Source organism: Malaclemys terrapin, chromosome 2, assembly GCF_027887155.1.
Source record: "Malaclemys terrapin pileata isolate rMalTer1 chromosome 2, rMalTer1.hap1, whole genome shotgun sequence".
NCBI lineage: Eukaryota > Metazoa > Chordata > Testudines > Emydidae > Malaclemys > Malaclemys terrapin.
The window spans coordinates 65,365,340-65,391,250 of NC_071506.1; the positions used below are offsets into that span (position 1 = coordinate 65,365,340).

A 25,911-nucleotide genomic window follows, 5' to 3' on the forward strand; every position below is an offset into this window, starting at 1 on the left:
AACTCGAACAGCTTAATGGGACTAAATCGGGGGCCCCAGATAATCTTCATCCAAGAATATTAAAGGAACTGGCACATGAAATTGCAAGCCCTTTAGCAAGAATTTTTAATGAATCTGTAAACTCAGGGGTTGTACCGTATGTCTGGAGAATTGCTAACATAGTTCCTATTTTTAAGAAAGGGAAAAAACGTGATCCGGGTGACTACAGTCCTGTTAGTTTGACATCTGTAGTATGCAAGGTCTTGGAAAAAATTTTGAAGGAGAAAGTAGTTAAGGACATTGAGGTCAATGGTAATTGGGACAAAATACAACATGGTTTTACAAAAGGTAGATCATGCCAAACCAACCTGATCTCCTTCTTTGAGAAGGTAACAGATTTTTTAGACAAAGGAAATGCAGTGGATTTAATTTACCTCGATTTCAGTAAGATATTTGAAATGGTTACACATGGGGAATTATTAGCTAAATTGGAAAAGATGGGGATCAATATGAAAATTGAAAGGTGGATAAGGAACTGGTTAAAGGGGAGACTACAACAGGTTGTACTGAAAAGTGAACTGTCAGGCTGGAGGGAGGTTACTAGTGGAGTTCCTCAGAGATCGGTTTTGGGTCCAATCTTATTTAATCTTTTTATTACTGACCTGGGCACAAAAAGTGGGAATGTGCTAATAAAGTTTGCGGATGACACAAAGCTGGGAGGTATGGCCAATACAGAGAAGGACCAGGATATCATACAGGAAGATCTGGATGACTTTGTAAACTGGAAAGTAATAGGATGAAAAGTGCAAGGTCATGCATTTAGGGATTAATAACAAGAATTGTGGTTATAAGCTGGGGACGCATCAGTTGGAAGTAACAGAGGAGGAGAAGGACCTCGGAGTATTGGTTGATCACAGGATGACTATGAGCCGACAATGTGATATGGGCGTGAAAAAAGCTATTGCGATCTTGGGATGCATCAGGCGAGGTATTTCCAGTAGAGATAAGGAGGTGTTAGTACCATTATACAAGGCACTGGCGAGACCTCATCTGGAATACTGTGTGCAGTTCTGGTCTCCCATGTTTAAGAAGCATGAATTCAAACTGGAACAGGTACAGAGAAGGGCTACTAGGATGATCCAAGGAATGGAAAACCTGTCTTATGAAAGGAGATTCAAAGAGCTCGGCTTGTTTAGCCTAACAAAAAGAAGGCTGAGGGGAGATGTGATTGCTCTCTATAAATACAGCAGAGGGATAAATACTGGGGAGGGAGAGGAATTATTTAAGCTCAGTACTGATGTGAACACAAGAACAAATGGATATAAACTGGCCATTAGGAAGTTTAGACTTGAAATTAGACAAAGGTTTCTAACCATCAGAGGAGTGAAGTTCTGGAACAGTCTTCCAGGGGGAATAGTGGAGGCAAAAGACATATCTGGCTTCAAGACTAAGCTTGACAAGTTTATGGAGGGGATGGTATGATGGGGAGCCTAATTTTGGCTATTAATTGGTCTTTGACTATTAGCGCTAAATATGGCCAATGGCTTGTGATGGGATATTAGATGGGGTGAGATCAGAGTTACTACAGAGAATTCTTTCCTGGGTGTCTGGCTGGTGAGTCTTGCCCACATGCTCAGGGTTTAGCTGATCACCATTATTTGGGGTTGGGAAGGAATTTTCCCCTTGGGCAGATTGGGAGAGGCCCTGAGGGTTTTTTGCCTTCCTCTGCAGCTTGGGGCACGGGTCACTTGCTGGAGGAAACTTTGCACCTTGAAGTCTTTAAACCATGATTTGAGGACTTCAATGGCTCAGACGTAAGATAGGGGTTTGTTACAGGAGTGGGTGAGATTCTGTGGCCTGCATTGTGCAGGAGGTCAGACTAGAGAATCATAATGGTCCCTTCTGACCTTAAAGTCTGTGAAATCTATGAAATCTAAAGATAGCTACAGCACTGGTCCCAGGGTTTAAGAATCTGAAACGCCTTCCAAAATCTGAGAGGAATGATATGTGGAGCATGCTTTCAGAAGTCTTAAAAGAGCAACACTCCAATGTGGAAACCACAGAACCCAAACCACCAAAAAAGAAAATCATCCTTCTGCTGGTGGCATCTGACTCAGATAATGAAAAGGAACATGCGTTAGTCCGCACTACTTTGGATTGTTGTCAAGCAGAACCTGTCATCAGCATGGACGCATGTCCCCTGGAATGGTGGTTGAAGCATAAAGGGACATATGAATCTTTAGTGCATCTGGCATGTAAATATCTTGCAACCCCGGCTACCACAATGCAATGAGAATGCCTGTTCTCACTTTCAGGTGACATTGTAAACAAGACCCGGGCAGCATTATCTCCTGCAAATGTAAACAAACTTGTTTGTCTTCACGATTGGCTGAACAAGAAGTAGGACTGAGTGGACTTGTAGGCTCTAAAATTTTTAATTGTTTTATTTTTGAATCCATTTTTTCATACATGATTCTACATTTGTAAGTTCAACTTTCATGACAAAGAGATTGCACTACAATACTTGTATTAGGTGAATTGAAAAATACCATTTCTTTTGTTTTTGTACCGTGCAAATACTTGTAATAAAAATAAATATAAAGTGAGCTCTGTACACTTGGTATTCTGTGTTGCAATTAAAATCAATATATTTGAAAATGTAGAAAGCATCCACAATATTTAAATAAATGGTCTATTATTTAGGGTTACCATACGTCCGGATTTTCCCGGACATGTCCGGCTTTTTGGGCCTCAAATCCCCGTCCGGGGGGAAATCCCAAAAAGCCGGACATGTCCGGGAAAATAGGGAGGGAGAGCCCGGCGGTGCGGGGCTGGGGGCCAGTGCGGTGCTCGGCTGGGGGCCGGGGGCCAGTGCGGTGCTCGGTCGGGGGCGCGGGCACTTGGCCGGGGGCCGGCGCGGTGCTCGGCCAGGGGCGTGGGCTCTTGGCTGGGGGCCGGGGCGGTGCTCGGCCGGGGGCGTGGGCACTTGGCCGGGGGCCGGGATCGGTGCAGTGCTCGGCCGGGGGACGGGCGCGGGCACTTGGCTGGGGGCCGGGGTCAGCGCGGTGCTCAGCCGGGGGCCGGGGGCGTGGGCACTTGGCTGGGGGCCAGGGCCAGGGCCGGTGTGGTGCTGGGCCGGGGGCCGGCGCAGTGCTCGGCCAGGGGCCGGGCCGGGGGCGCGGGCACTTGGCTGGGGGCCGGCGCAGTGTTCGGCCGGAGCTGGGGCTGGGGCAGTTGGCCGGGGGCCCCAGGGCTCAAGCCGGGCGGGAGACGCCAGGGACAGAGCCTCTTGGCCTGGGCTGGCCGGCCGCCAAAGAGAGCCACTCAGCCAGGAGGGCCGGACTGAGCCGCGCCGCACCCCGCCCCAGCCTACCTGCTGCCTCCCTGTTTCAGGCTTCCCGCGAACATTTGATTCGCGCAAAGCAGGGGAGGGAGAGGAGCAGGGGGCGGAGCGTTCAGGGGAGGGGGCAGAGTTGGGGCGGGGCCAGGTCCCCATGGAGTGTCCTCCTTTTTAAAAATTAAAATATGGTAACCCTGTATTATTAACATAATGACAAGTTTCAGAGTGACAGCCGTGTTAGTCTGTATCCGCAAAAAGAAGAACAGGAGTACTTGTGGCACCTTAGAGACTAACAAATTTATTAGAGCATAAGCTTTCGTGGACTACAGCCCACTTCTTCGGATATGCATATCCGAAGAAGTGGGCTGTAGTCCACGAAAGCTTATGCTCAAATAAATTTGTTAGTCTCTAAGGTGCCACAAGTACTCCTGTTCTTCTTTTTGCTGTATTATTAACAATGCAATTAATCGTGATTATTTTTTAATTGTTTGACAGCCCTAATCTGATCCATTGAGACTCCAGGAGGAAGATGTTCTTAATGCCTAGTTCTGCCATCAGCGCTGCAGGGGCAGAGTCCCGCGGGGTGCGCAGAGAGCACCGCGCACAGCTCTGATCGCCCACTCAGGGTCCCGGCCCGGCCCGGCGCGGCGGCTCGGGTTATGGGGAGGGAGGCTAGTGGCGGTGGCCTGGCTCTGGCGCCGGCTCTGCGTGACTGGGAAGAGCTGGGAGCCCCGCTCGGGCCCGCCCACTGCCCGGCCTGGTTAATAACCAATAACAGCAGTGGCCGCTGCTTGGGGGCGTGTCCCCCGCACGGGGCCGGCAGGGGGCCGGGCTCTGGCACATCCCTGCAGCCGCCACCGCCGTGCGCCTTGTGGACGGAGCCCGACTCGGGCCTGGCGAGCGGGGTCCGCAGCCGCTCGCTGCCCGCCGCGGGATAAATGCGCCAGGGGCGGCGCGGGCGCCCCGGGCAGTGAGCGGGAGGACGGCCGGCCCCGCGCTCTCCACCCCCGGCGGGGCCTGCGGGCGGCCCCATGGCTTTCACCCGGAAGAGGCGGCAGGAGCAGCAGCTCTACTCCAAGGAGAGGTGGGGACTCCGCCGCGGGCTCGGCTGGGCCGGGCTGCGATGGGGGAGGCTCCGGCTTGGCCTCCTGCGGCCCGGGCGCCGACAGATTCCCCCCAGCTCCCCCGAGAGAGGAAGGGCAGGTTTGGGCAGCGCTGACACTTCCCCCTTCGCTCCCCAAGGGGAGGGGGGCACATTTGTGCAGCACTGACAGTTCCCTTCTCCTTTCACAATGCGGTGTCTCCTGCTGGGCTGTGCATAGTGCAAACGCTCTCTCACATGCACACAGACTTATACCCACGGAGCAGGTGTTCAGGACATATGTAAGACAGGATAAAGATCTGTGTATTGTTTCATTTGTGGTATGGGGTTGGGAAGATAACATAAACACTACTCTGAGCACTTCTGGTTAATGGGGAAGACCAGAGTCACACACATTGGGTCAGGCCTAACTCTGATTACTATGAAATGATCAGGAGAATCATTCCCTAAAATAGGGTTCGCTAAAGTTGGAAAAGTCTCTTAAAGAGACATAAATATATTGTCTACTTCGGGGGTCGGCAACCTTTCAGAAGTGGTGTGCCAAGTCTTCATTTAGTCACTCTGATTTAAGGTTTCACGTGCCAACGTTTTTAGAAGATCTCTTTCTATAAGTCTATAATATATAACTAAACTGTTGTATATAAAGTAAATAAGGGTTTTAAAATGTTTAAGAAGCTTCATTTAAAATTAAATTAAAATGCAGAGTCCCCCAGACTGGTGGCCAGGACCTGGGCAGTGTGAGTGCTACTGAAGATCAGGTTGCCTACCCCTGATCTACTTTAAGATACACATTAAAACAGTAGCCATGTCAGTTGTGTACTCAGTAGCTTAAAACACTATAAGCATCATTTTTGGCACACATTGCAGTGCCAGTAGCAATAGGGATGGAGTAGTAAACTAATCACGTGCCCATTTTACAAATGCTATTCTTGTGAGTGCTTCTCTGCAGCTGTTGGATGCATTGCACTCTTCATCCTTGGCAAGGAAACCACAGGACGATGAGACAAACTGAATGGCTAACTAACCAATGGCTAATGAAAAAGGAGAGCTGGGGTGAAATTAGTAAAGCATTCTACATATGCATTAAATACAAATGTCCATTGGATTACTTTTATATTATTGAATATTTAATTCTTTTTTTTTATAATAAAAGATACCACTTTGATGCTACTCTGATGCTTTTGGGGTAGCGTTGGGCACTGCCATAGGAGAAGGGTGTGAGTCCTAGGAATATACCGCCTTGAGGGTGAGCTGTATAAATTAGAGGGGAAAAAATCTTGTCTGAGGAGAAGGAAAAGAACAATCCTTAAAGCTCTGATGGGGCAAAAAAGTTCTTAGAGTGGAAAAGGGGATAGGAAAGAAACACTAAATCTGTTCCACCAAATTTCTTATTTTGTGGAAGAATGGTTTTCTTTTGTTTGAATGGAGAACTTTTAAATTGTAAAAAACATGATGAGATCGGGGATTGGAAAATCTAGTAGTGGCTGATGGAAAATGTGAGGGTCCCATCACCTGGGTCTGTGGGCAAACTCAAGTCTAATTCACAGTCCATTATTTTTGGACTGTCATCACTACTTCTGAGAGGTCTTCTCAGCCACTGAAATCTATAACGAGTATTTTTCTCCCAAATTTAATCTCACAATTTTATTGCCTACTAACGTTTCTAATTGCAGCAATTCAAGAAATACTGATTTCCGTCTTTACTAGTATTTGTAACCACTCCCAGGTTAATATCTGTGGATTTCATTTCAATTGCTTGCTCCTTCCCAATAATTAGTTATAATCAAAGTTCCCTTGAGCCAGTGGCTCATGGGGTTGACATGGTTAAGTGACGTCAATTTCATAGCCAGTAGTACACAAGGTAATGATGTGGCCAGTGTGTCCTGGTGCCTTTGACTGCCCTAACCTGATGGACCAGCTACCCATTTTGCAGCTGGGTGAACTGGAGATGGCCTTTCAGTGTGAAATCGAGTGAGACTTGAACCCACAACCTTCAGAATTGTGATCATGTGATTGTACCTGCAGATCCCTTTGTTTCGATACCCAAATAGATGCTCCCCCTTTAGTATATGGGTTTGTACCCTTTTTATGACAAAGAAGATGTGAAAACATTTAAAGCAGAGGTAGTCAGTAAGCGCAGACTCTGGGACAAATCCAGACTGCCAGATGCTTTTGAATGGACCCTGAAATCTTTTTATTTTCATATTATCATTATTGTTATTTTTTAAATTTATTTTTCTCTGGAGTCTGGACCTTGCCTATACATTGACCAAAAAATTTGGACCCTGACAAAAAATAATTGACTACCCCTGCTTTAAAGTGTTTTTTTCTGCTCCACTGATTTTTTTTTTAAAAACATCAGTAATATAAAGTCTTGACACTTCTGTTTTTCTTAGATGCTTTTTCATCCCATAATTGAAGGGCTAAGCTGTTGAATCTCTAACAGAGAGCTTTTCTTCTATTTGCTTGCTGGGTATTTGTTAAAGGCATTTGGACAGAAGTTGTGCCCCTTTATCTACTAATTTGATCTTGGGTGTTGTAACTATGTAACTGAAAGAGATTTGATTTTTTTTTTCCCCACATTTTATTTACTTTGTGCATTTGACCGTTTGTGTATAGTCAGTTTTGTTGGCTTTTTGCACAGCAGCATAGAACAATATTTAAGATATAAGATGATAAAAGTAGAAAATTGACTGAGAGGCAGGCATAGTACCTCAAACAACATTTAACTCGCGTTATGAAACTGACTAGATTACAAGTTAATTATATCCCTTTAAATAGACGACCTACAGAAAAAGTTTTAAATAATCTCAATAAAAATCATTCCCTTCTCAATTAATCGAGTTTAACTTTCTTAGTATCTGATTTCATAAGCCTCCTACTTCTCCAGTTATCTACAGTTTTCCAGAAAAACAGGACAACACCAGAATTTCTCGTGTGTGTACAAACTGAGCAAATAAAAAAGCAAGACTTCTTTGTATTTCATAAAAAAATGTCAAACACCAAAAAAGGGCAGAAAACCCAGTGTCTTTTTTTCCTTTGCAGGCCATCTTTCATAGGTTTAGAACAGAAATATCCCTTTCAGATGGGTAGACATCAATTCTCATTTCTCTGACGCTTCTTTTCTCCCATTTGCTTTGTAAAAATATTACTTGAGGGGCATGTATTGTGTCCTTTTCAATTGACTTGAACTAAAATCTTCTATTTTTGTCCCTGCTGTTTCTGCTGTATGTTTGCTATTTGAAGGAAATAAAACTAGGTTTCTAAAAAGTACACTAATTTTAGTTACAAAATTTACAAGTAAAATGAGATGGCTTTATTTCCTGTAAGATCATTGTAGTATTTATGGATTGAGTTCTCTATGCTGTGGGTTATTAGCGTGAACAGATGCGGGTGGGATTAACTCATTGGTCTGACACTTGATACAGAGAATCTTATAAACCTATATCTAATGATCTACATCTTGCACTGTTTCCTGTTTAGGAAGCTTATCTATTTCTGCATTAGTGTTCTGTTTGCATGTAAGATATTGGCAGCATACAGTTCTGCGGGTGGATCCTGAGCAAAACAATTGTTTGGCTTTTTTTTCTGAACGAATAACCTTGTCTTCTCCTCTTGGAGCAAACTATCCAAAACCAAAAACTTACTGAGAGCTGTCCTGCTCAAATCACTGTAAATGAGCGTCACTTCTTATTTATGGATTCTTTGTTCAGTTAATAGTGTCTAAATTTTTATTCAGAGTTTTACTTTACGAATAAGCTGGTGATTCCAGCCATTGCAGATGTTACTCACATTCTGATGCTGCAAGCTGTTCTATACAGATAGATGCCTGATAACTTCAGTGGGGCTCTGTGCAGGCGCAGAGGACCACCCGTGTGGGGCACCTTGCAGAATTGAGGCTTAAAGCTGCACAAGTAGGAAATCCTACTTACGGTTGCCTCCTCTCAAATGAGTATACCTATGAAAGGCTGAGAGTGAGCTCAGGATGGAAACGGAACTTTTATTTATTTTATCTTACTGAAGGCTTTAAAACTCTGTAGTTATCTAAAATCTTCTCTCAGTGAATATAATTGGGCTGATTTGGTAAGCAGACAGCTTAGAGACCCAGTGGGAAGGGAGAGCAGAGGGTGGTGAAACTTCACGTTTTCAGGAATCTGTTAATCAGATTGATATGGATACATGTTTCAGCAGGATCCAGGGAGTTCCCTCTCTGCTTAGGCGCTGAGGGTGGTAATGATAGAAATGGGCTTCTCACAAGACATTGACCTTGGTATCCTCACTTTCATATCTACCTCTTGTTAGTAGGTTTGACCAAGGGGTTCCTGAGGTACAGACTCTCAGGGAAAAAACAGCATTTCTTAATGATGACACACTCTAGTAACATATTTTTGTGCACAGATAGAGATGAAACCAGGGCTCTGATCATCTCACCAGGATCTCAATTGCTCAAGGGTCCCTGGCACCCATCAGCCTTTTGGGGGAGCTCAGATTAAAGCATTATTTGAAAAAGAGTTTGGTTCTCCACCTTTGTGCATGCGAAGCAGTTCTAAGGCTCATGTGGCTAATGGATTACAGAGCACATGTGCAGAGAGAGGCTAGCTATCTGGAAAACTCTCTCAGCATCACAAGACCTGAGGGTGTGTTATGGTTAAGGCTGCGAATCTGTCACGGATTCCATGACTTTCTGTGACCTCCATGAAATTTTCGCAGCTGCTGCGACCAGTGTGGATGATCCCCTGGGCTGCCTGAGCTACTGGCCCTGGGGCCAACTGCTCAGGTGGCCGTAGGGTCAGCCACAGCAGCCGCTGCTGGAGCGGCTCCACAGCCAGCCGCACTGTCCGCTGTTGGAGCAGCCGCACCAGCCGCTGCTTGGTAGCCCCGGGCAGCTGGCCCCAGGGACTGCCCAGGCTGCGGCCGGTGCCACTGGTCCCGGGGGCCCCCCAGAGTAGCAGGCCTCATGACAGTTAAGATTTAGTTGGGGGTGTTTATAGTAAAAGTCATAGACCGGTTACAACTGTGAATTTTTGTTTGTTGCCCATGACCGGTCAATGATTTTTTTTTCTAAAAATACCCATGACTAAATCTTTGCCTTACTTATGGTCACTGAATCTGTGCACCACCTCAGGCATTGTAGACCAGGTCAGAATCTGAAGTGAAAAAAGCAGACAGTGTTCCAATCTGCCTCTGTCAAAAGGCGGTTCTTATTTTGAGGAAAAGTAATGTGAATACAGCAGAATAGTCAAAAGGTGCTGAAAACATTTTTTGAAAAGAAAATAAACCTACATAAGGAAATGCTTGCTGGTAGGGGAGGTGATTGGGGTGGAAGAGCAGGTGGGAATGGGGGAGAGGAGTTGGTGGATGGCAGTGGGGAGTGGGAAGGACGACAGAGATGAGTGACAGGGGATTGGGGAAGAATAGGGGCAAGTTCCTGTCAGCCCCACGTTCCCCTCCCATATGTGTGCCATGATCAGGAGGCCCCCAGCCCATCTACAGGGCTGTGACCCTCCTACCATGCCTCCCTCCAATTTGAACCAGCTTCTGGAGGGAGCTTGCCTGTCTGAGTGAGGAGGTCTGAGTCCCTCTCACTGTGCTTTCATGTGAACTGCTATCTGGCGGGTTCCTGTCCTTTGGGAGTGTCTGAGCCCTGAGCCATGCCCTGGTGGTGTGCCAGGATCTGGGGGACCCTGCCCATATATGGGGATGTGACCTCACCTTCCCTAACCTGGTTTCTGGTGTGTGTTTGCCTTTCTGTGGTGGTGCCACCCACTCCCTAACCCCCTTATGTGATATGCAGGTCAGTGTGCCCTGAGATCCAGAATCTGGGTGCTCCTGCCCATCTGTAGGGGTCTGATTCCCCCCCGTGAGCTAGATTTTGGGGCGGGAGGGGACTTGCCTCTCTTGGAGTGTCTGGAATCTTCTCCTTACCCTCTCATGTGAACTGGGATCTAGATTTCCTTGTGTCTCTAAGGAGGCCTGAGTCCATCTCCCTACCACCTCCTCCCATGTAAATTAGGATCTGGGGAAGCCCTGCCCTGGTGCGTGGAATGCCCACCAACATGAATGGAGCAATTTGTGCATCACAGAGCTATTGTTTCAGGCTGTATTAATCTCCATTGGGTGTTCTGTTTCAGCTGAGAACAAGGCCATGTCTATACTACCACTTTATGTCAGCAAAACTTATGTCGCTCAAGGGTGTGAAAAAAACACCCTCCCGAGCGACTTAAGTTTTACTGGCATAAATGGTAGTGTGGACAGTGCTATGTCAGCAGGAGAGCTTCTCCTGATAACATAGGTACTGTCGCTTGTGGTGGTAGTTTTATTATGTCAATGGGAGAACTCTCTCCTGTTGGCATAGTGGCTACACAAGCGATCTTACAGCAGCACTGCTTCATCGGTACAGCGCTGCTGCTGTAAGCTCTCTAGTGTAGACATGGCCCAATTCATCGAGATGAATGGGCACTTAACACCTTTCTGAGGCTGCTATGCTGCTCCCCTCCAGTCTCCCTCTAATTTCATAATGAAGCGTCAGGTCAGCCGTAGCTACGGTTGGGATTCTTGCTTAAAGGCTGACTCTTTTGAGGGTGTAGCTACACTTAAAACACTATAGCAGCACAGATAGCGCTTCAGGGTAAATACTACCTACGTCGATGGGAGGGGTTCTTCTGTTGGTGTAGGTAATCCATCTTCCCGACAGGCGGTAGCTATGCTGGCAGGAGACGGAAGAATTCTTGGGGAATAGAGATCCTGGAGGTAGTCTGCAATCCTCTGCTCAAGGCTGCTTGGAAGGGGGCTGCCTTGTTTCTTCCCCCATGGTCAGACACTTTGCCATGCCACTGGGCAATGACTTCAGGAGGCACCATTGCGGCACACAGGCTAACAGCATATGGACCTGGTCTGCAGCCAGACACATGCAGGAGCTTCAGTTACTCTCAGGAGTGAGATATCAGGTACAATCACCACCAGCTGTGGAAGACGGAGCTAGTTTTTAGTGCAAGAGCCCTATCCACTTGTACTGATGGCCCAGTGCTATCCCCCTATTGTTCCAACTCACCCCTTTCTTCCCCAGGCTATACTCAGCATGGCTAGGGCTGCCACCATGCTCTGAGTCCCAAGGGGAAGTGAGAATGTTGCACTTGTAACTTGTGTGGATCAAGAGGAGTAAATGCACTGACAATAGTACCTCTGCCCATTGTTTCTTTAGCAGCTGCAAATGTGGCCTTGAGGTTCTCTTCATCCACACCAGTGGAGTGGCTCAGCCAGATAAGGAGGAAAAAGAAGAGGACAAGGGAAGACATATTCCAGGAGGTCCTGCAAGCCTCTGGTGCTTTGGATTGCGAGCAGAGGGCTTGGCGGGTGGCGATCATGACAAAATGCAGAGGGATAGCAAGAACAGGAGAAACGGGCAGCAAGAGACGATAGTGCTGCTCAAGGAGCAAAGAGACATGCTGTGATGTCTGAACGAACTTCAGGCTGAACACATCTGTTCTTACCTCCCTCCAAAGGCAATAGAGAACTGCATTTCAGGACCTCCCTACACTCCCCTGCTACATTTCACATATCTTAGAGTACACCGGGCACTCCACCTTGCAGGAGATTTGCACAAAATGACAGCCACACATACACCGTGTAAGAGCCTCGTTGCTGTATGTGCTTGTGAATTCCTTGTTCCTCCCCCTTTTCCCTGTATGTATGAAGTTTACCTCAGCATTACATAGGTATGTTTGCATAGGTGTGGAATAAAAATTTACTTATGGAAACTGAATTTATTATTCTCCCATATAAGGTGGTTGCTTAATGTTCACAGAGAATAGCAGTGGGTGCATTTGCATCGTTATAGTAGTGTGCGCACAGCAGTCATTACAAGGTTCATAGTATGGTGCAAAAAAAAAAAAAAACAGTACCAGGCGCAGCTCACTACAGCAACACACATTACTGTGGCTCATTGTTAAAATGCTCCTTCAAAACCTCCCTGAGCCAGATAGCTCCCTGTTGAGCTCTTCTTATAGCCATGCTAGCTGGCTGCTCAAAATCAGCAGACAGCTGTTCCACCTCCATGTTCCACCTCTGCGGAAACTTCTCCTCCTTTGCTTCACATATTAGGAAGCACACAGCAGGCACCTATGACAATGGGAATATTGTCCTCGCTGAAGTCTAACCTCCTGAGTAGAAAGTGCCAGTGACCCTTCAAATGGCCAAAGGCCCATTCAGCAGTCATTCTGCGTCTGCTGAGATTGTTGTTGAAGCGCTCCTTGCTGTTATCGAGGTGACCAGTGTATGGCTTCATGAGCCATGGGAGTAAGGGGTAGGCTGGGTCTCCCAGGTTCACTATTGGCATTTCCACATCCCCAGCGGTAATCCTGCGGTCTGGAAAGAAAGTCCCTGCTTGCAACTTTCTGTACAGGCCTGTGATCCTAAAGCTGTATGCATCATGCACCTTCCCTGACCAGCCCGTGTTGATGTTGGTGAAACAACCCCAGTGACCCACCAGCGCTTGCAATATCATAGAAGAGTAGGCCTTTCTGTTGATGTACTCTGTCGCAAAGCGGTGTGGTGCCAAAATAGGCATATGTGGGCCATCTATTGCCCCACCGCAGTTAGGGAATCCCATTGTTGCAAAACCATCCACTATTTCCCGCACAGTGCCCAGAGTCGCAGCCCTTCTTAGCAGGATGCAATTAATGACCCCGCACACTAGCAGCAACCCCCACGATGGACTGACTCCAAACTGATTCCCGACCGATTGATAGCAATCTGGCATTGCCGGCTTCCTCATAGTGATCACCACTTGCTTCTCCGCTGTGAATGCAGCTCTCATTTTGGTGTCGCTGTGCCGGAGGGCTGGGGCGAGCTCTGCCCACCGTTCCAGGAAAGTGTTCTTGCCCATCCAAAAGTTCTGCAGCCACTGCTCATCATCCCATACCTGTATAATGATGTGATCCCATCACTCAGTGCTTGTTTCTTGGGCCCAGAACTGACGATCCATCGTGGGCAACTGCTCCGTGAATCCCAACAGCAATTTGAATTGTTTCTTTCCATGGCACACAGCAAGGCAAACACCAAGGCATCTGCTTCAGACTCTCAGCTCAGGGAACGCTGAAGGATCAGATGTGTTCATAATGCTCCCCACAATACTGAAAAGCAGTGCAAGATCCATGCTTTTTGACAGAAATGGCGGGTGTGCAGGTTACTGGGGCTGCTGAAAAGTGTTGCAGAACCTACATGGAATGATGGGATGGAGAAAACTTAATCATGGGATGCTGAACCTGGTCCCATGAGGTATTGCATACCTTTTCTAAAACACTCTGCCGTAGATGGTAGCGAGTTGCAAAGTGGGATAGCTACCCAGGGTGCACTGCTCTCTGTTGATGCAAGCGCTATTACTGTGGATGCACTCCGCTGATACACAGTGTAGCATATATGCAATAGGGTTGCCAATTTTGGTTGGATGTATTTCTGGAGAGTTCATTATGTGATATAATCTTTAATTAAAGATTAATCTAATTCCTGGAGACTCCAGGACAATCCTGGAGGGTTGGCAGCCCGACAGTGGTTTAATTACAGCGGCAGCTGTATGTTGCCATAATTTGAGTCAACTTAACTTTGTAGTGTAGACAAGCTTTTGGTGTTAGGATGTTTGGCCGTTTTCCTCCACAGGTACAGTGGCGTGTGCCAACACTTTTTTTTTTTTTTTTTTTTTTTTTTTTCAATATTCAGGTGTAAATAATAATCTGTTGCCCAGGGTCAAGTACTCAAGCAGTTTTCTATTCATGTGTCTTAGTATCTTCTCAGGCAAGATCTATTTTTTTTTTTTTTTTTAATTTCTTCTTCAGAAATTATATTCCACTTAGTCACCACATTGATTTTTCATGTATCTTAGTAAATTAATCCATTAATTTAATTGGCACAGTGTAGAAAACAGAGCTATGAAATGAAAGCTGTCCAAGCAAAACTATAGGCTGTGCTTGGTTACCGTAGGCATTTTAAATTCAGCTGGCACTGTGATATGTACAGTACTAAAGTGCTAAGCACTTTCAACACCCACTGACATCAATGGGAGTTGAAGTCACTCAGTACTTTGCAGGTTCTAGTCCCTAAATACGGTGATCTTTTGTGAATATGTAATCTCTTATATAATAGCAAATGCTTTTCAAGCCTCCGGTTACTAGGTTCATACCCCTCCATTACCAAGCTGTATTTCAGGTTTCAGCACATCTCATGAAAGTAACTAACAGGCAGTCTGGAACTCCCCCATCTCCAGTATGTTTTTTTAAAAAGCTAAAACAAACATGTATAAATAGCCCTTTTTTGATATAGAGTTTAACAATCTCATCATGCCATTTCAGGGAGATATCAGTGTGAGCCAATACACAATATTACAATGCTTCCTGTTTCACAATCAGTCTGACTTGGTTAATTGAATATCAGTTGAATTCCTTTCCTTAAACTCACATCATCTCCTCTTTTAATGTACACATCGATACTGATGTGCACCCTAAAGGGTTTCCCTCGGCTCTCAATAAATATTTTTACTTAAAGAAGTGAGACCAGCTTGTGATCTTAGGTAGTCACCAGAGTTTCATTGACGCCTTCTGATTGCCAGATACACTTTCTGGAGAATGTTTCTGTGGATGTAGCCCCTTTGCAGGCAGTCTGCTTGCAGACGTGGTGTCTATTCAATTAAGTTCCCTTACACTGGCTGCTTGCTGGTGTCATTATGTTGGAACTGGTAGGATAGTTGCTTCCAGAAAAAAAATTATATTGAACAGCAGGGTTTGACACATTGTGTTGATAGTGTCAAAAAAGGGAAACTGTACTCCTGTGGTATTCTCTTGTGGTTTCCATTTTAAAATGAATTTCTCTTTGCTCTGGCCTTCTACTGCTGTAATACAAATAATTATCTTAATTAATATTTTCACATTGGTTTCAGAAACAGTAGATGGTAATCCTATGTATCCTAGTTGTCCTGCTCTCTCTTAAAATACAGCCCCAAGGCCCCAAAAGTCGGCAGGGTGGCTCAGGCAGATATAGTACCAGAAGCTCCTTTTAGCTGACTAGATTTTAAATGCTCAAGTCCAATATATGAAGCCCTTCCCCTTTCCTAGGCTTCATAGCCTGAGCTCCAGCTTGAGCCTCAACTTCAAAGCAATGTCTCTACAGCTGTGTTTAGAGTGCTAGTGTGAGCCCTGATAACCCGAGTCTCTTGACCCACTCTGGGAGGCTCACTCCTGCTAGTAGCCCCAAAACATTGTGTAGAGTTACCCTTTGTGCTCTTTTGAAAGCTGGCCCCTCTTGTTTAACCAACAAAGATGTCCTTTTCCTTTGTCTTCTGTTTTAAGGGTATTTTTGCCTTTTTAAAGCAGTCTACTATTTTTCGTTCCAATCCCACACTTAAGATAAAATATTGAATGATCCTCAAAGAAGTAATAATTTATCAGATACTCATTATGATGTGTTGCTATCAATGTATTTCTGAGCAATTAAACTGCATAGTGGTTCTACAACTTGTGGCCATATCTATGACAAGTGTGTTGTCTTGACTTACAGAGAGGCAACATAATTTGATTATATTACATACTCCTGGGGGAATTCTGCGACATTGCGCAATGCAGAATTTTGCAGAAAATTAGCGTGCATGCAAAATTTCCCCTTTCCCTCCACAGAAATGTGATGCAGAGATGTTGGTCGCCACTAGGGGCCGCTGGACCTAGCAGAGCCCAGCTCACAAATAGATATGGCCAGGAGGAGGGGGAATAGGAGGGAACTTGAGGGTTCCCAGCCACTGCAGTTCCCAGCATGAGCTCAAGGCAGGAGGGGGTGGCACCACACAGGAAACTCTATGTAAGCGTGGGACCCAGCATCAGTTGTTTCTCCCTCTGGATCCCTGGGCTCTGGGGAGTAGAGGGTGTGAGCGTCAGGGCTGGGGTGCCCGCAGTTGGGCTCTGGGGGAGAGGAAGTGTGAGTGTCTAGGCCAGGGGGAAGAGCCATAGCTGGCCTCTGGGGAGTAGGGGATGTGAGTGTCTGGGCTGGGGGGGACGGACCCACAGCTGGCCTCTTGGGGATAGGGGGTGTGAGTGACTGGGTGGGGGATGGGCATGACTGGGCTCTGGTGGGGAGGGGCTGAGTGTGTCTGGCCTCCAGCTGGGCTCTGAGTGGGAGGGGGCAGAGAAACAGGAAATGGGCTGTCATAGGGGCTTCTTTAACTCTCTACTCCTGGGAGAATTTTTGTCTGTATCTGTATTATTACAGACACATTTGCTGACAGGTATTTTGGAATAAATTACCAAAATAATTGAAACTGGTATATTATATAGTTTTATTTTGACAAATACAATTTGCAGAATTTTAAAATATTGTGCGCAGAATTTTTAATTTTTTGGTGCAGAATTCCCTCAGGAGTATATTACACAAGTGCTTCCTGTGATGCACTTAAAGTGAAGTTTTAGGTGTGGGTCACTTAGGGCTTGAGCCCAACCACATTGAAGTCAAATTTCCATTGGCTTCAATGGGCTTTGAATCAGCTGGTTATAGTGCTGAGCTATTTAATATTGTTAACAATTAGTGTTAATTAGATAAGTGTCTTACATATGGCAAATTTCTGATAGCAACTGTCGATTTACATACTTCCAGAAAGCTGACCACTTTTTGGTGTTAAGAGAATTCTTAGTCATCCACGGTTCTCTCTAACTTCACAGGTTTCAGAGGGGTAGCCGTGTTAATCTGTATCAGCAAAAACAACGAGGAGTCCTTGTGGCACTTTAGAGACTAACAAATTTATTTGGGCATATGCCAAAATAAATTTGTTAGTCTCTAATTTCACAAAGACCCTAAAGGTAAGGGCCAGACACTAGTTTTCACTCATACCAAATAATGGAATTGAGAAGGGCTGAAACAAATTTTGAGTGAAAGTCGGGGGAAACATCACCCTTTTATTTCTAATACAGAAAGCAAGGCCTTTCAGAAGGATTCATTGTTGTGGTTATTCACAGATTGCCCAAACAATCTTGGCAGTGCAGTTTTAAAAAATGTTTATTATTATAATAACTGAAAAGATTATGCATATACATAATGTTTTCCTTATATTTTCAATAACATGTAAATCTAAGTGATGGTGGCATAGATAATATCAAATGATTCAAGGCTATATGGTAGAGAGAAGCCTTACTTATTTTGAAATAATTGATTGCTTCCTGTTTCCTTTTAAACTGGTGTGAGTTCAGCTTCTGTGAACTGTGCTAGGTGATACTTGTTCCATGGTTTACCTTGATCAGGTTGAGCCATACTGGCCTTTGTGGTCCTGCTGGGTTCATCCAGGTAATCAGGATTGTTTTTTTGACCAGCATAGTAACAGAGCATAAAAGATCTCTTTTATGGTGTTTAACACTTCAGAAATGCCTAAAACACAATTGTATTTTTTAGGAAAGCCCACCTCCAACATGTCTTTAATTGTGTTACTCCTACCCATTTGACAGTATATTTTAATAAGAACAATGCAAAGTCCGATCCCTGCATGAAGAGAAAAGTTTCTTAAAAAAACGAAAACATTTCCCTCTCATTTTTTTTATTTGTAGGTTTTCGCTGCTCCTTCTTAATCTGGAGGAATATTATTTTGAACAGCATACGGCTAATCATATTATAAACAAAGACTGCAGAGATGAAAGGTAGAAAACCATTTGTGTTTTGAAAATTATACTGGAGTCATTCAGCTATTGGATCTCAATTTGGTTATGCAAATCTTTTTTTTCTTTTTCCTTTTCTTTTTAGGAAAATCAGAGGTTCACTAAAAATCTGCTCAAAATCAATTATTTTTGAACCAGATGAGAAAATCCAGCCCATTATTAAGGTAAATTGTCCAGTCTGATCATTTGGTAGTAACTTAGTTTCTTTTTAAAATGTATGTTTAAAGAAATACATATTTCTATAACTTGCTGCAGATCCCATTGCGAGACTGTATTAGTATAGAAGCACCAGAAGATAATGAAGCAAATAATCCTTTCACCTGGTATGTGAATTTAAGATGTTTAGATACTTCTATTTTTGTTTTTAATAAGTGGAATACTTGTATTTCAAGTACCTTATCTACATTATAGGTATACACCTGGAGTGATTTCTGTTGTATCCAATCAGGTAAGAAAAACATAACAAATTCATGGTTCATAACTAAAAAGTTTTTTCTAGGATTTCTTTAAGCATTTTCAAAAAACAATATTGGACACAATGAACTAGAAAATAATATGCCACATTACCGTTATTAGCATCTTTCATAAATAAGTAAATACAGAAAAAAAGAAATGTTCAACTCAAACTTAGTTGACGTTGACATGTTGAGGGTATCTCTTGAATAGATGGTAAGTCAGATACGATAAATTTACCTCCAAGCTCAATTGCAAATTGCCTAGTAAAGATAATATTTTCAGAAATGAATGGATACAGGAGGATCACTTTTATCATTAAAAACCAAGGGAGGTGTATTTCAACTTTGATACTTCTTGTTTTGGTCTTTCTACATCTCTTGCAGTTTTTCTGACTCTCCACTACCATCATGGCTTGCTTACATCTGTCTTTTCAAAGATCAAGTGGAAAACTCAGTTCAAAGATTGGACTCTACTGCGTGTGCATTAAAATTTTCAGCAACTGAACATGAAGTATGGAAGTAATGTTAGAGCATGGAATGTCTTGGATATAGTTAATTCAAATTTGCAAATAATGTTCAACATTCTAAGCTTCATTTAGAAAAATGGAGCGGATCTAAAGATTTCAAAATTAGAAAGACTTCAACAAAAAATGGACACACTTTTCATGAAATCTTTTGAGAAAAAAATTCAACCCATTTTCATTTTGGTCCACTGGTAGATTTCACACTTGTAATCTTGTTTTTGCCCTAATAAAGAACAAATTGCTACAGTTGAAAATTAATTTGGGCAGGTCACTAGACTGTCTACATGGGAAAGTTGTACTAGTTATACTGATGTAGTTATACCCAGTACAGTTAGTTATTCTATTTTCAGTGTAGAGCTTCTGTGAAAATGGCATTATGGGTCCATGGCAACAACTTCTATATAAAATGTCCTCTGTTTACAAATATAAAGATGCCTTTCTAACAACCAGTCCTGCAAACTCAGTCAGGTCCCTAAGAGTGGAGCTATGTTCTTTTCCTTTTCGTCCCCACACTCTCCTGTTAAAGTTGTGAAGAACAAAACACATTAGCCCAATCTGTAGTCCAAGGAGGATTCCTCTTGCAGTATCTCAAAAACATCTTTTATAATAGAAAGTGTTCAGCAAACTAAATATGAGGTAGTTAGGTGCTACCATCTCCTTCCTATAACACTGCTCTACAGCCAAAATGCTTCTGAAATAAATGTAGTCAAACTTTACTAATTCTGGGTCACTGAGAACGAAAATGATGTTTAAAATTGTTGATTGGCTCTAGTTTTCAAGATATGCTATTGGGTCAGTATATACGACCCTTGACTTGGGAATGGCGGAGGATAAGTGAGTTATAAAGGGGAGGGATCTCAATTTAAACCAGAAATGACTAAAATATATCTTTGACTGGATCTATGACTAAATCTATGACTGGGTTTGGACAGTACTTGCTTTTTAGGCAAAACAATGAATAATGCAATCTGAAGCTGGTATTGGGTCATACATGATATGAATTGCATCATGTTATTCCTAGAAGTCATGGATGATACAATCATAACAAAGCTTACGTCACTCTGCTGAACAAATTGCCCTATATCAGCTCTAGAAATCATACAGTATCATGCTCTCTTATTTGTCAGTGTTTGATTTTGCAAAGGGACACATTTCTGTTTAGCCAAAGTGAGCAGAGATGCCTTGTACTTGTGTGAACAGTGCAGATAACTTCTGCTATGTTTGTGGTGAAGTGACTTTTGCATCATAAAATCGCAGTATGACCACTATGGTTAAGAAAACCTATCATCTTTATTTTGGCTGCAAAATTGGAGATCAGGACAAGAGGTGGGCCCCACACATATGCTGCAACACTTGTGCAACAAATCTTGGCCAGTGGTTGAACAGGAAAAGGAAATCTATGCCTTTTGCAGTGCCAATGATTTGGAGAGCGCCAACAACTCATACCAGCAATTGTTACTTCTGCATGGTGCCTCCAGTTGGGAAAGGTGTGTCAAAGAAGAAAAAGTGGACTGTGCATTATCCAAACATTCCATCAGCTATACGCCCATTACCCCACGGAGAAGGACTGCCGGTTCCTGATGCACCAGAATCATTCTCACTTGAGTCAGACGAGGAAGAGGATTAAACTTCTGGTCCTGAACCATCAATGTCACTGGACCCACATTTTCTCCCATCTTCCTCCTCTGAACCACACCTCATAACACAAGGTGAACTGAATGACCTTGTTAGGGATTTGGAACTACCCAAGAGTAAGGCAGAGCTGTTGGGCTCCAGACTACAGCAGTGGAATCTCCTAGCAGGTGGTGATAGGGTTTCCATGTTCCATGACCGTCAAAAGGATCTTGTCCCATTCTTCTTCATGGAAGGTGATCTTGTAGCCTGCAACAACATTGATGGTGTGATGGCAGCCCTAACATCGTTCACGATCCAGATGAGTGGAGACTGTTCATTGATTCATCGAAGACGAGTCTTAAAGCTGTTTTACTGCATAATGGCAATGTTTTGCCATCAATTCCAGTTGGTCATGCAGTCCATATGAAGGAAACCTATGACAACACGAAACAACTTTTGAGGTGCATAAACTATGACCAATATCAGTGGCAGCTTTGTGGCGATTTGAAGGTTGTTGCTCTCTTGCTTGGTCTGCAGACTGGATACACAAAGTATTGCTGTTTTCTCTGCGAATGGGATAATTGTGCAAGAGATTCCCACTACATTAAGAAAGATTGGCCACTCTTGACAGTCACTGGAGCCTGGGAGGAAAAGTGTTCAGCATCCACCACTTGTTGAACCAAGAAAGATTTTGTTACCCCCCTTACACATCAAGCTGGGTCTGATGAAGAACTTTGTCAAGGCCATTGACAAAACACAAGCAGCTTTCAAGTACCTCCGTGGAAAATTTCCAAGGTTAAATGAAGCTAAGATAAAGGAAGGTGTCTTTGTTGGTCCTCAGATTCGTTAACTTCTTCGAGATGATGCATTTGACCATGCACTGAGTGGCAAGGAAAAGACGGCATGGAAAGCCTTCCAGTTAGTGGCAATAAATTTTCTCGGAAACAACAAGACAGACAACTACAGGTTGTTGGTGGAAAACCTCCTCAAGGCATACAAAAGCCTTGGTTGCAACATGTCACTAAAGACACATTTTTTGCACTCTCATCTAGATTTTTTTCCACCGAACTACGGAGCAGTGAGCGACGAGCATGGCGAGTGATTTCACCAGGACATTGCAACAATGGAGGAACGCTATCAGGGCAAATGGAGCCCATCAATGCTTGCAGACTATTGCTGGACAGTGACAAGAGATGCTCCATTTAATGAATACAAGAGACAAGCCAAGAAGCACCGAGTAGACACTGAATAGGACTAAACTATGTACATAATAGTTTTTTGCCTTTGTTTCATAATAAATTTTATTTATATAACCCTTTTGCTGATTTTTAAAGTGTTACATAAACAGGACAGGTGAAATATTATCATGTAAAGCAACCATAAACACATGAAAAGACCTAGGTTTACAATTTATGATTAAAACTTTATCTACACAATATACATAGACATAAAATGTAAAAACTTAAATATCTTAGAAACAGTAGCCAATCAGTTGTTTTAATTGTCATATTTGAATTCAGCACATCAAAATACATAATAAATAGCACATTTTATCTCTGAAGCAGTCGACTTCTCAAAAATTGTAGACCAGTGTAATCAGGTGTGCTGGAACAATTTTCCTAAGGGGGTGCTGATGATGGAAACCAGGTCTTTGGTGTTTGTTATTACTACTTCAAGCCAGAGGATGCAGGAGCACTCTTCGTTCCAGCACCACTGCCTATAATACTGGTAATGTATGGAAATCCTTGGATGAAAGCTGTGATATAAAAAGCATTTTATATAAAAGGGAGGGAATTTAAAGTGTATAAAATGTGTATAATTGACACTTTCTGATGTCTGTCAGACTCTGTGCAGAGAAACCTTTCTTAGTATATAAGACTTAGACCTCATTAGATCCATTTTGTAATAAGTTGTAGTTACCGTGAATTATAATGGAACAGGTGTACAATATATTCACAGACAGGATTACTTTCTCTGTAAACTCAAAGCTCATTGCCAGTGTATGACTGAATAAGAAGCCTTTTGTTTTGATTGCTAGTAATGGGCAACTGAAAAGCTATTTAATGCCATAATAGCTGCAAAATAAAACCTGTAATGTGAAGATCATTGGAGATTATCAAAACAGTATAAAAATACTCTAACTTCTGCTTTTGTTATCTCTGAGGAATAACAAGATGCATTAATAATATATGTTAAAACCTGAAAGTGTCTTTTCTGTTATGCTTGTTTGGTAATGCAGATGCTTTCAACCTTCATGTTCTATTTGCTAATTTAAATTTGGGATATCTATTTGAGAGTTCTCCAAACTGTAAAATATTCATTTAACATGCAGTAATACAAGCTAACTGCAATGTAAGCAAATCTTAGATATTAGGCCCCGATCCTGAAATGTGGGCAAACCTCTGTGCCTGCACAGAGCTTGTTGCTAGATCAGCGCTTTCATAGCCATAGTTTGTTTGATTATTACCAGAGCACCTAAGAGCTCTAGTCATGGACCAGTACCCCATTGTGTTAGATGTTGGTTGTACAAAGACAGAAGAAAAAGACAGTCCCTGTCCCAAAGAGATAATAGATGTCTACAGACAGGTAGATGGGGGAGTACAAGGAAACAATGAATCAGTATTGGTCAGCACAGTCAGCAGTGCTCTCAGCACACCAGTACCCATTGTCAAGTTTTTTGCAGGTATCACTGAAAAGGAGAATAGTGAGGTAGCTTTCTGGATGTTTACAGGGAACTACTCCCAAGCGTGAAGGGCAGCATGAGAGAAAGCATAAAGGTACTTTTTTGAAAATTTAACAGGTGGCCAGTTGGAGGTGACATCTTTTCAATGGACCGTTCTGGCCTTGGAATCTATGAATCTTGAGAGTAAATGAGAGGCAGGCCATGAAGGGCCTTGAAAGTGAAGACGGTCTGGAATAGTAGTTTGATTTAAATATTAAAACTAATTCAAAGAAGAACATTAGAAAAGTTAAGTGCAAAACAAATTCTAGGAAAGGGCTGTATACCAAACAGCCTTCCAATAAGTATAGTTAGACTTCAGTGCTCTTTCCTTACATTGCATTTAATCCTCTAAATATTGTGGACTCTTTTAGCGAATAGAATAAAAATGCACTAAATCAAAAAAGATGCTTAAGAAATTAAGCTTCTTGGTTGAGTTGAACACTTGTGCCTTTTGTAGGTGGTGGTCATATTGCTGAAAAGCAATAGCTCTCACTAGCAGAAGTCACTCAAACAGAAGCAGGATTGCACTCTTTCAATCTTGCTTAACAGTAGTTTACTGTCTTTAAAACCAGAAAGTGCTTACAACTTGTTAAACCTGTTCTTGCATCAGTTTTAGTCCTCTATTTATTTATTTATTTATTTATTTATTTATTGAATGCCTTTCTTCAGCAGTATCACCAGTGAACATGCCGCGCTAATGACAACTTAAATTCGGGATACAGCTAATTGAGTGAAAAGCATCATAACATAATTTAGTTAAAAACATTTAATATCACTGACTTTATTATTAATATTTGTTTCTATCTTTGGTCTTTTTACATAGCTTAGTAAAACAGTAATGTTAAAATAACTTGTCAACAGTCATAAATCTTTAACTTTTTGAATCTCAACATCTACCATCACTAAATAATTATTGTCTGATCCCCACATAATTTCCTGCAACTGTAAAAATTTAACTAATAAAAAGCTTAAAAATAAACATTGATATTATCCATCAAAATTATATATACAAAAATTGCATTCTGCCAAGCCTAATTATATAGGATTAGAAGACAAAGCAAAAGCTGCCAAGTTTAAGAATGGATACAAGCCCTTATGCTTTAGGGCATAACCAACTTCTAAATGAAGAGTTTTATGAATGATGTTTTATGAATTTCTAAATGAAGAAATTTTCCTTACAAAAAGGTAGTTCCATAATTGCCCACATCTTGGTTTCTTGCACCTTACTCTGAAGCATCTGATACTGGACACTTTTGGCAACAGGATACCAGATGGGCCATTCCTGGCAATTTCTATGTTCTGACCTCTTTGTCACTGTCACTCCCCTCTTGCTTCCTCCCTGCGCAGACCTCCACATACACATCATGAGTGCACACACTTTATCCACATATTGTCACCAAACTATATATTTCATAGAGAATTTATTGTCCAAGTGTATTCTGGCTAAATGATCTTTTATCCTTTTTCAGGCTTTTCTCATTAAAGAACAAAACATTATTGCACCCTATAAAACTGAAAGAGTAAGTAGACATTTTTCATTATGTTTAACAATCTAAGGATTTTATATGAACTATGCTCTTGTTCCTGAAAGAGCAAGCTTGATTATTTAATTGCCATCTGAGTTTTATGGAAAGAAATGCAAAGTACTCATAATAAGTACTTCTGTGTATTGTATAATAAACGTAGTCTGGGTATTTGCCTTAATGAATGCATAATGTGTTGTCAAAGGTCTAAGGCTGCCATGACTTGATATTGAAACAAACTTTGTATGCATATAAAAGCTTTTCAATTGCTAGGTTAAACTAGATCAAGGAAAGGCAAATGCAGAAAGAAAATGCAGTGCAAAGAAACCAGTTTTTATAAATTTGCTGTGAAAGAACATAAGCGCTCAAATACCAACAAACTTGGTTCTTACCCAGAAGTTACTGGAAAAGAGTGAACAGGCACAAGAATTGTTTAAATTGCTCAAGATATTCTATCTTCCTTTAAATAAGAGCAAGATTTCAAGGATAACACAGCTCACAAACTCCTATTTCTATAATGAACAGCAACATGTCTTGGGAATGCTCTCTTGCTCCCTTCACAACTTTTTTAGGTTTTCTGTGTACTGTTTATTAACTAGATCTCTATTCATAAAGCATAAGAACTCTTGAAAGTTAGGGGGAAACAGTAAAAACCTTGTTGCACTGCTTTTCCCCTTATTCACCAGCAGAATGTTGGCAGTACAGACAATAAAACCTTATTGACAGGAAAAGGTCCCTGTGACAGGGTGCTGGTCTGGGACTGCTGAGCCAGCTCTCTGTCATGCCGATTAAGGGAGGTAGACTGGAGCTCCCTAGAGAAACCTGTGCCTGATTGACAAAGGGGAAACATCTGCCAGCCCAGTTAGCCTGGGTCTGCAGAGGAAGGAAGCCAAGGTGGGGCAGACAGAAAGGGGGAAGCCAGAGAGTGGCAGGAGAGGGGTAGTTCCCCCTCCCCCCTGGTTGCAGAGATTGAGAA

At 42.9% G+C, this 25,911-nt stretch overlaps 1 protein-coding gene across 2 annotated transcripts in view; it reads left to right on the plus strand.

The window, feature by feature from the left end:
* Positions 1 to 4,153: 4,153 nt before the first annotated feature.
* NSMAF (neutral sphingomyelinase activation associated factor) overlaps positions 4,154 to 25,911 on the plus strand; it is a 61,742-nt gene continuing 39,984 nt past the window's right edge. For both annotated transcript variants that reach the window (XR_008443833.1, XM_054018264.1), the window contains exons 1-6: positions 4,154 to 4,403; positions 17,990 to 18,079; positions 18,183 to 18,261; positions 18,353 to 18,420; positions 18,509 to 18,545; positions 24,882 to 24,932. Coding sequence is in view for 1 of the 2 variants with exons in the window: in XM_054018264.1 (XP_053874239.1) it covers positions 4,351 to 4,403; positions 17,990 to 18,079; positions 18,183 to 18,261; positions 18,353 to 18,420; positions 18,509 to 18,545; positions 24,882 to 24,932 (378 nt within the window). In the remaining variant the exon portion in view is untranslated. The remainder of the gene's footprint in view (positions 4,404 to 17,989; positions 18,080 to 18,182; positions 18,262 to 18,352; positions 18,421 to 18,508; positions 18,546 to 24,881; positions 24,933 to 25,911) is intronic.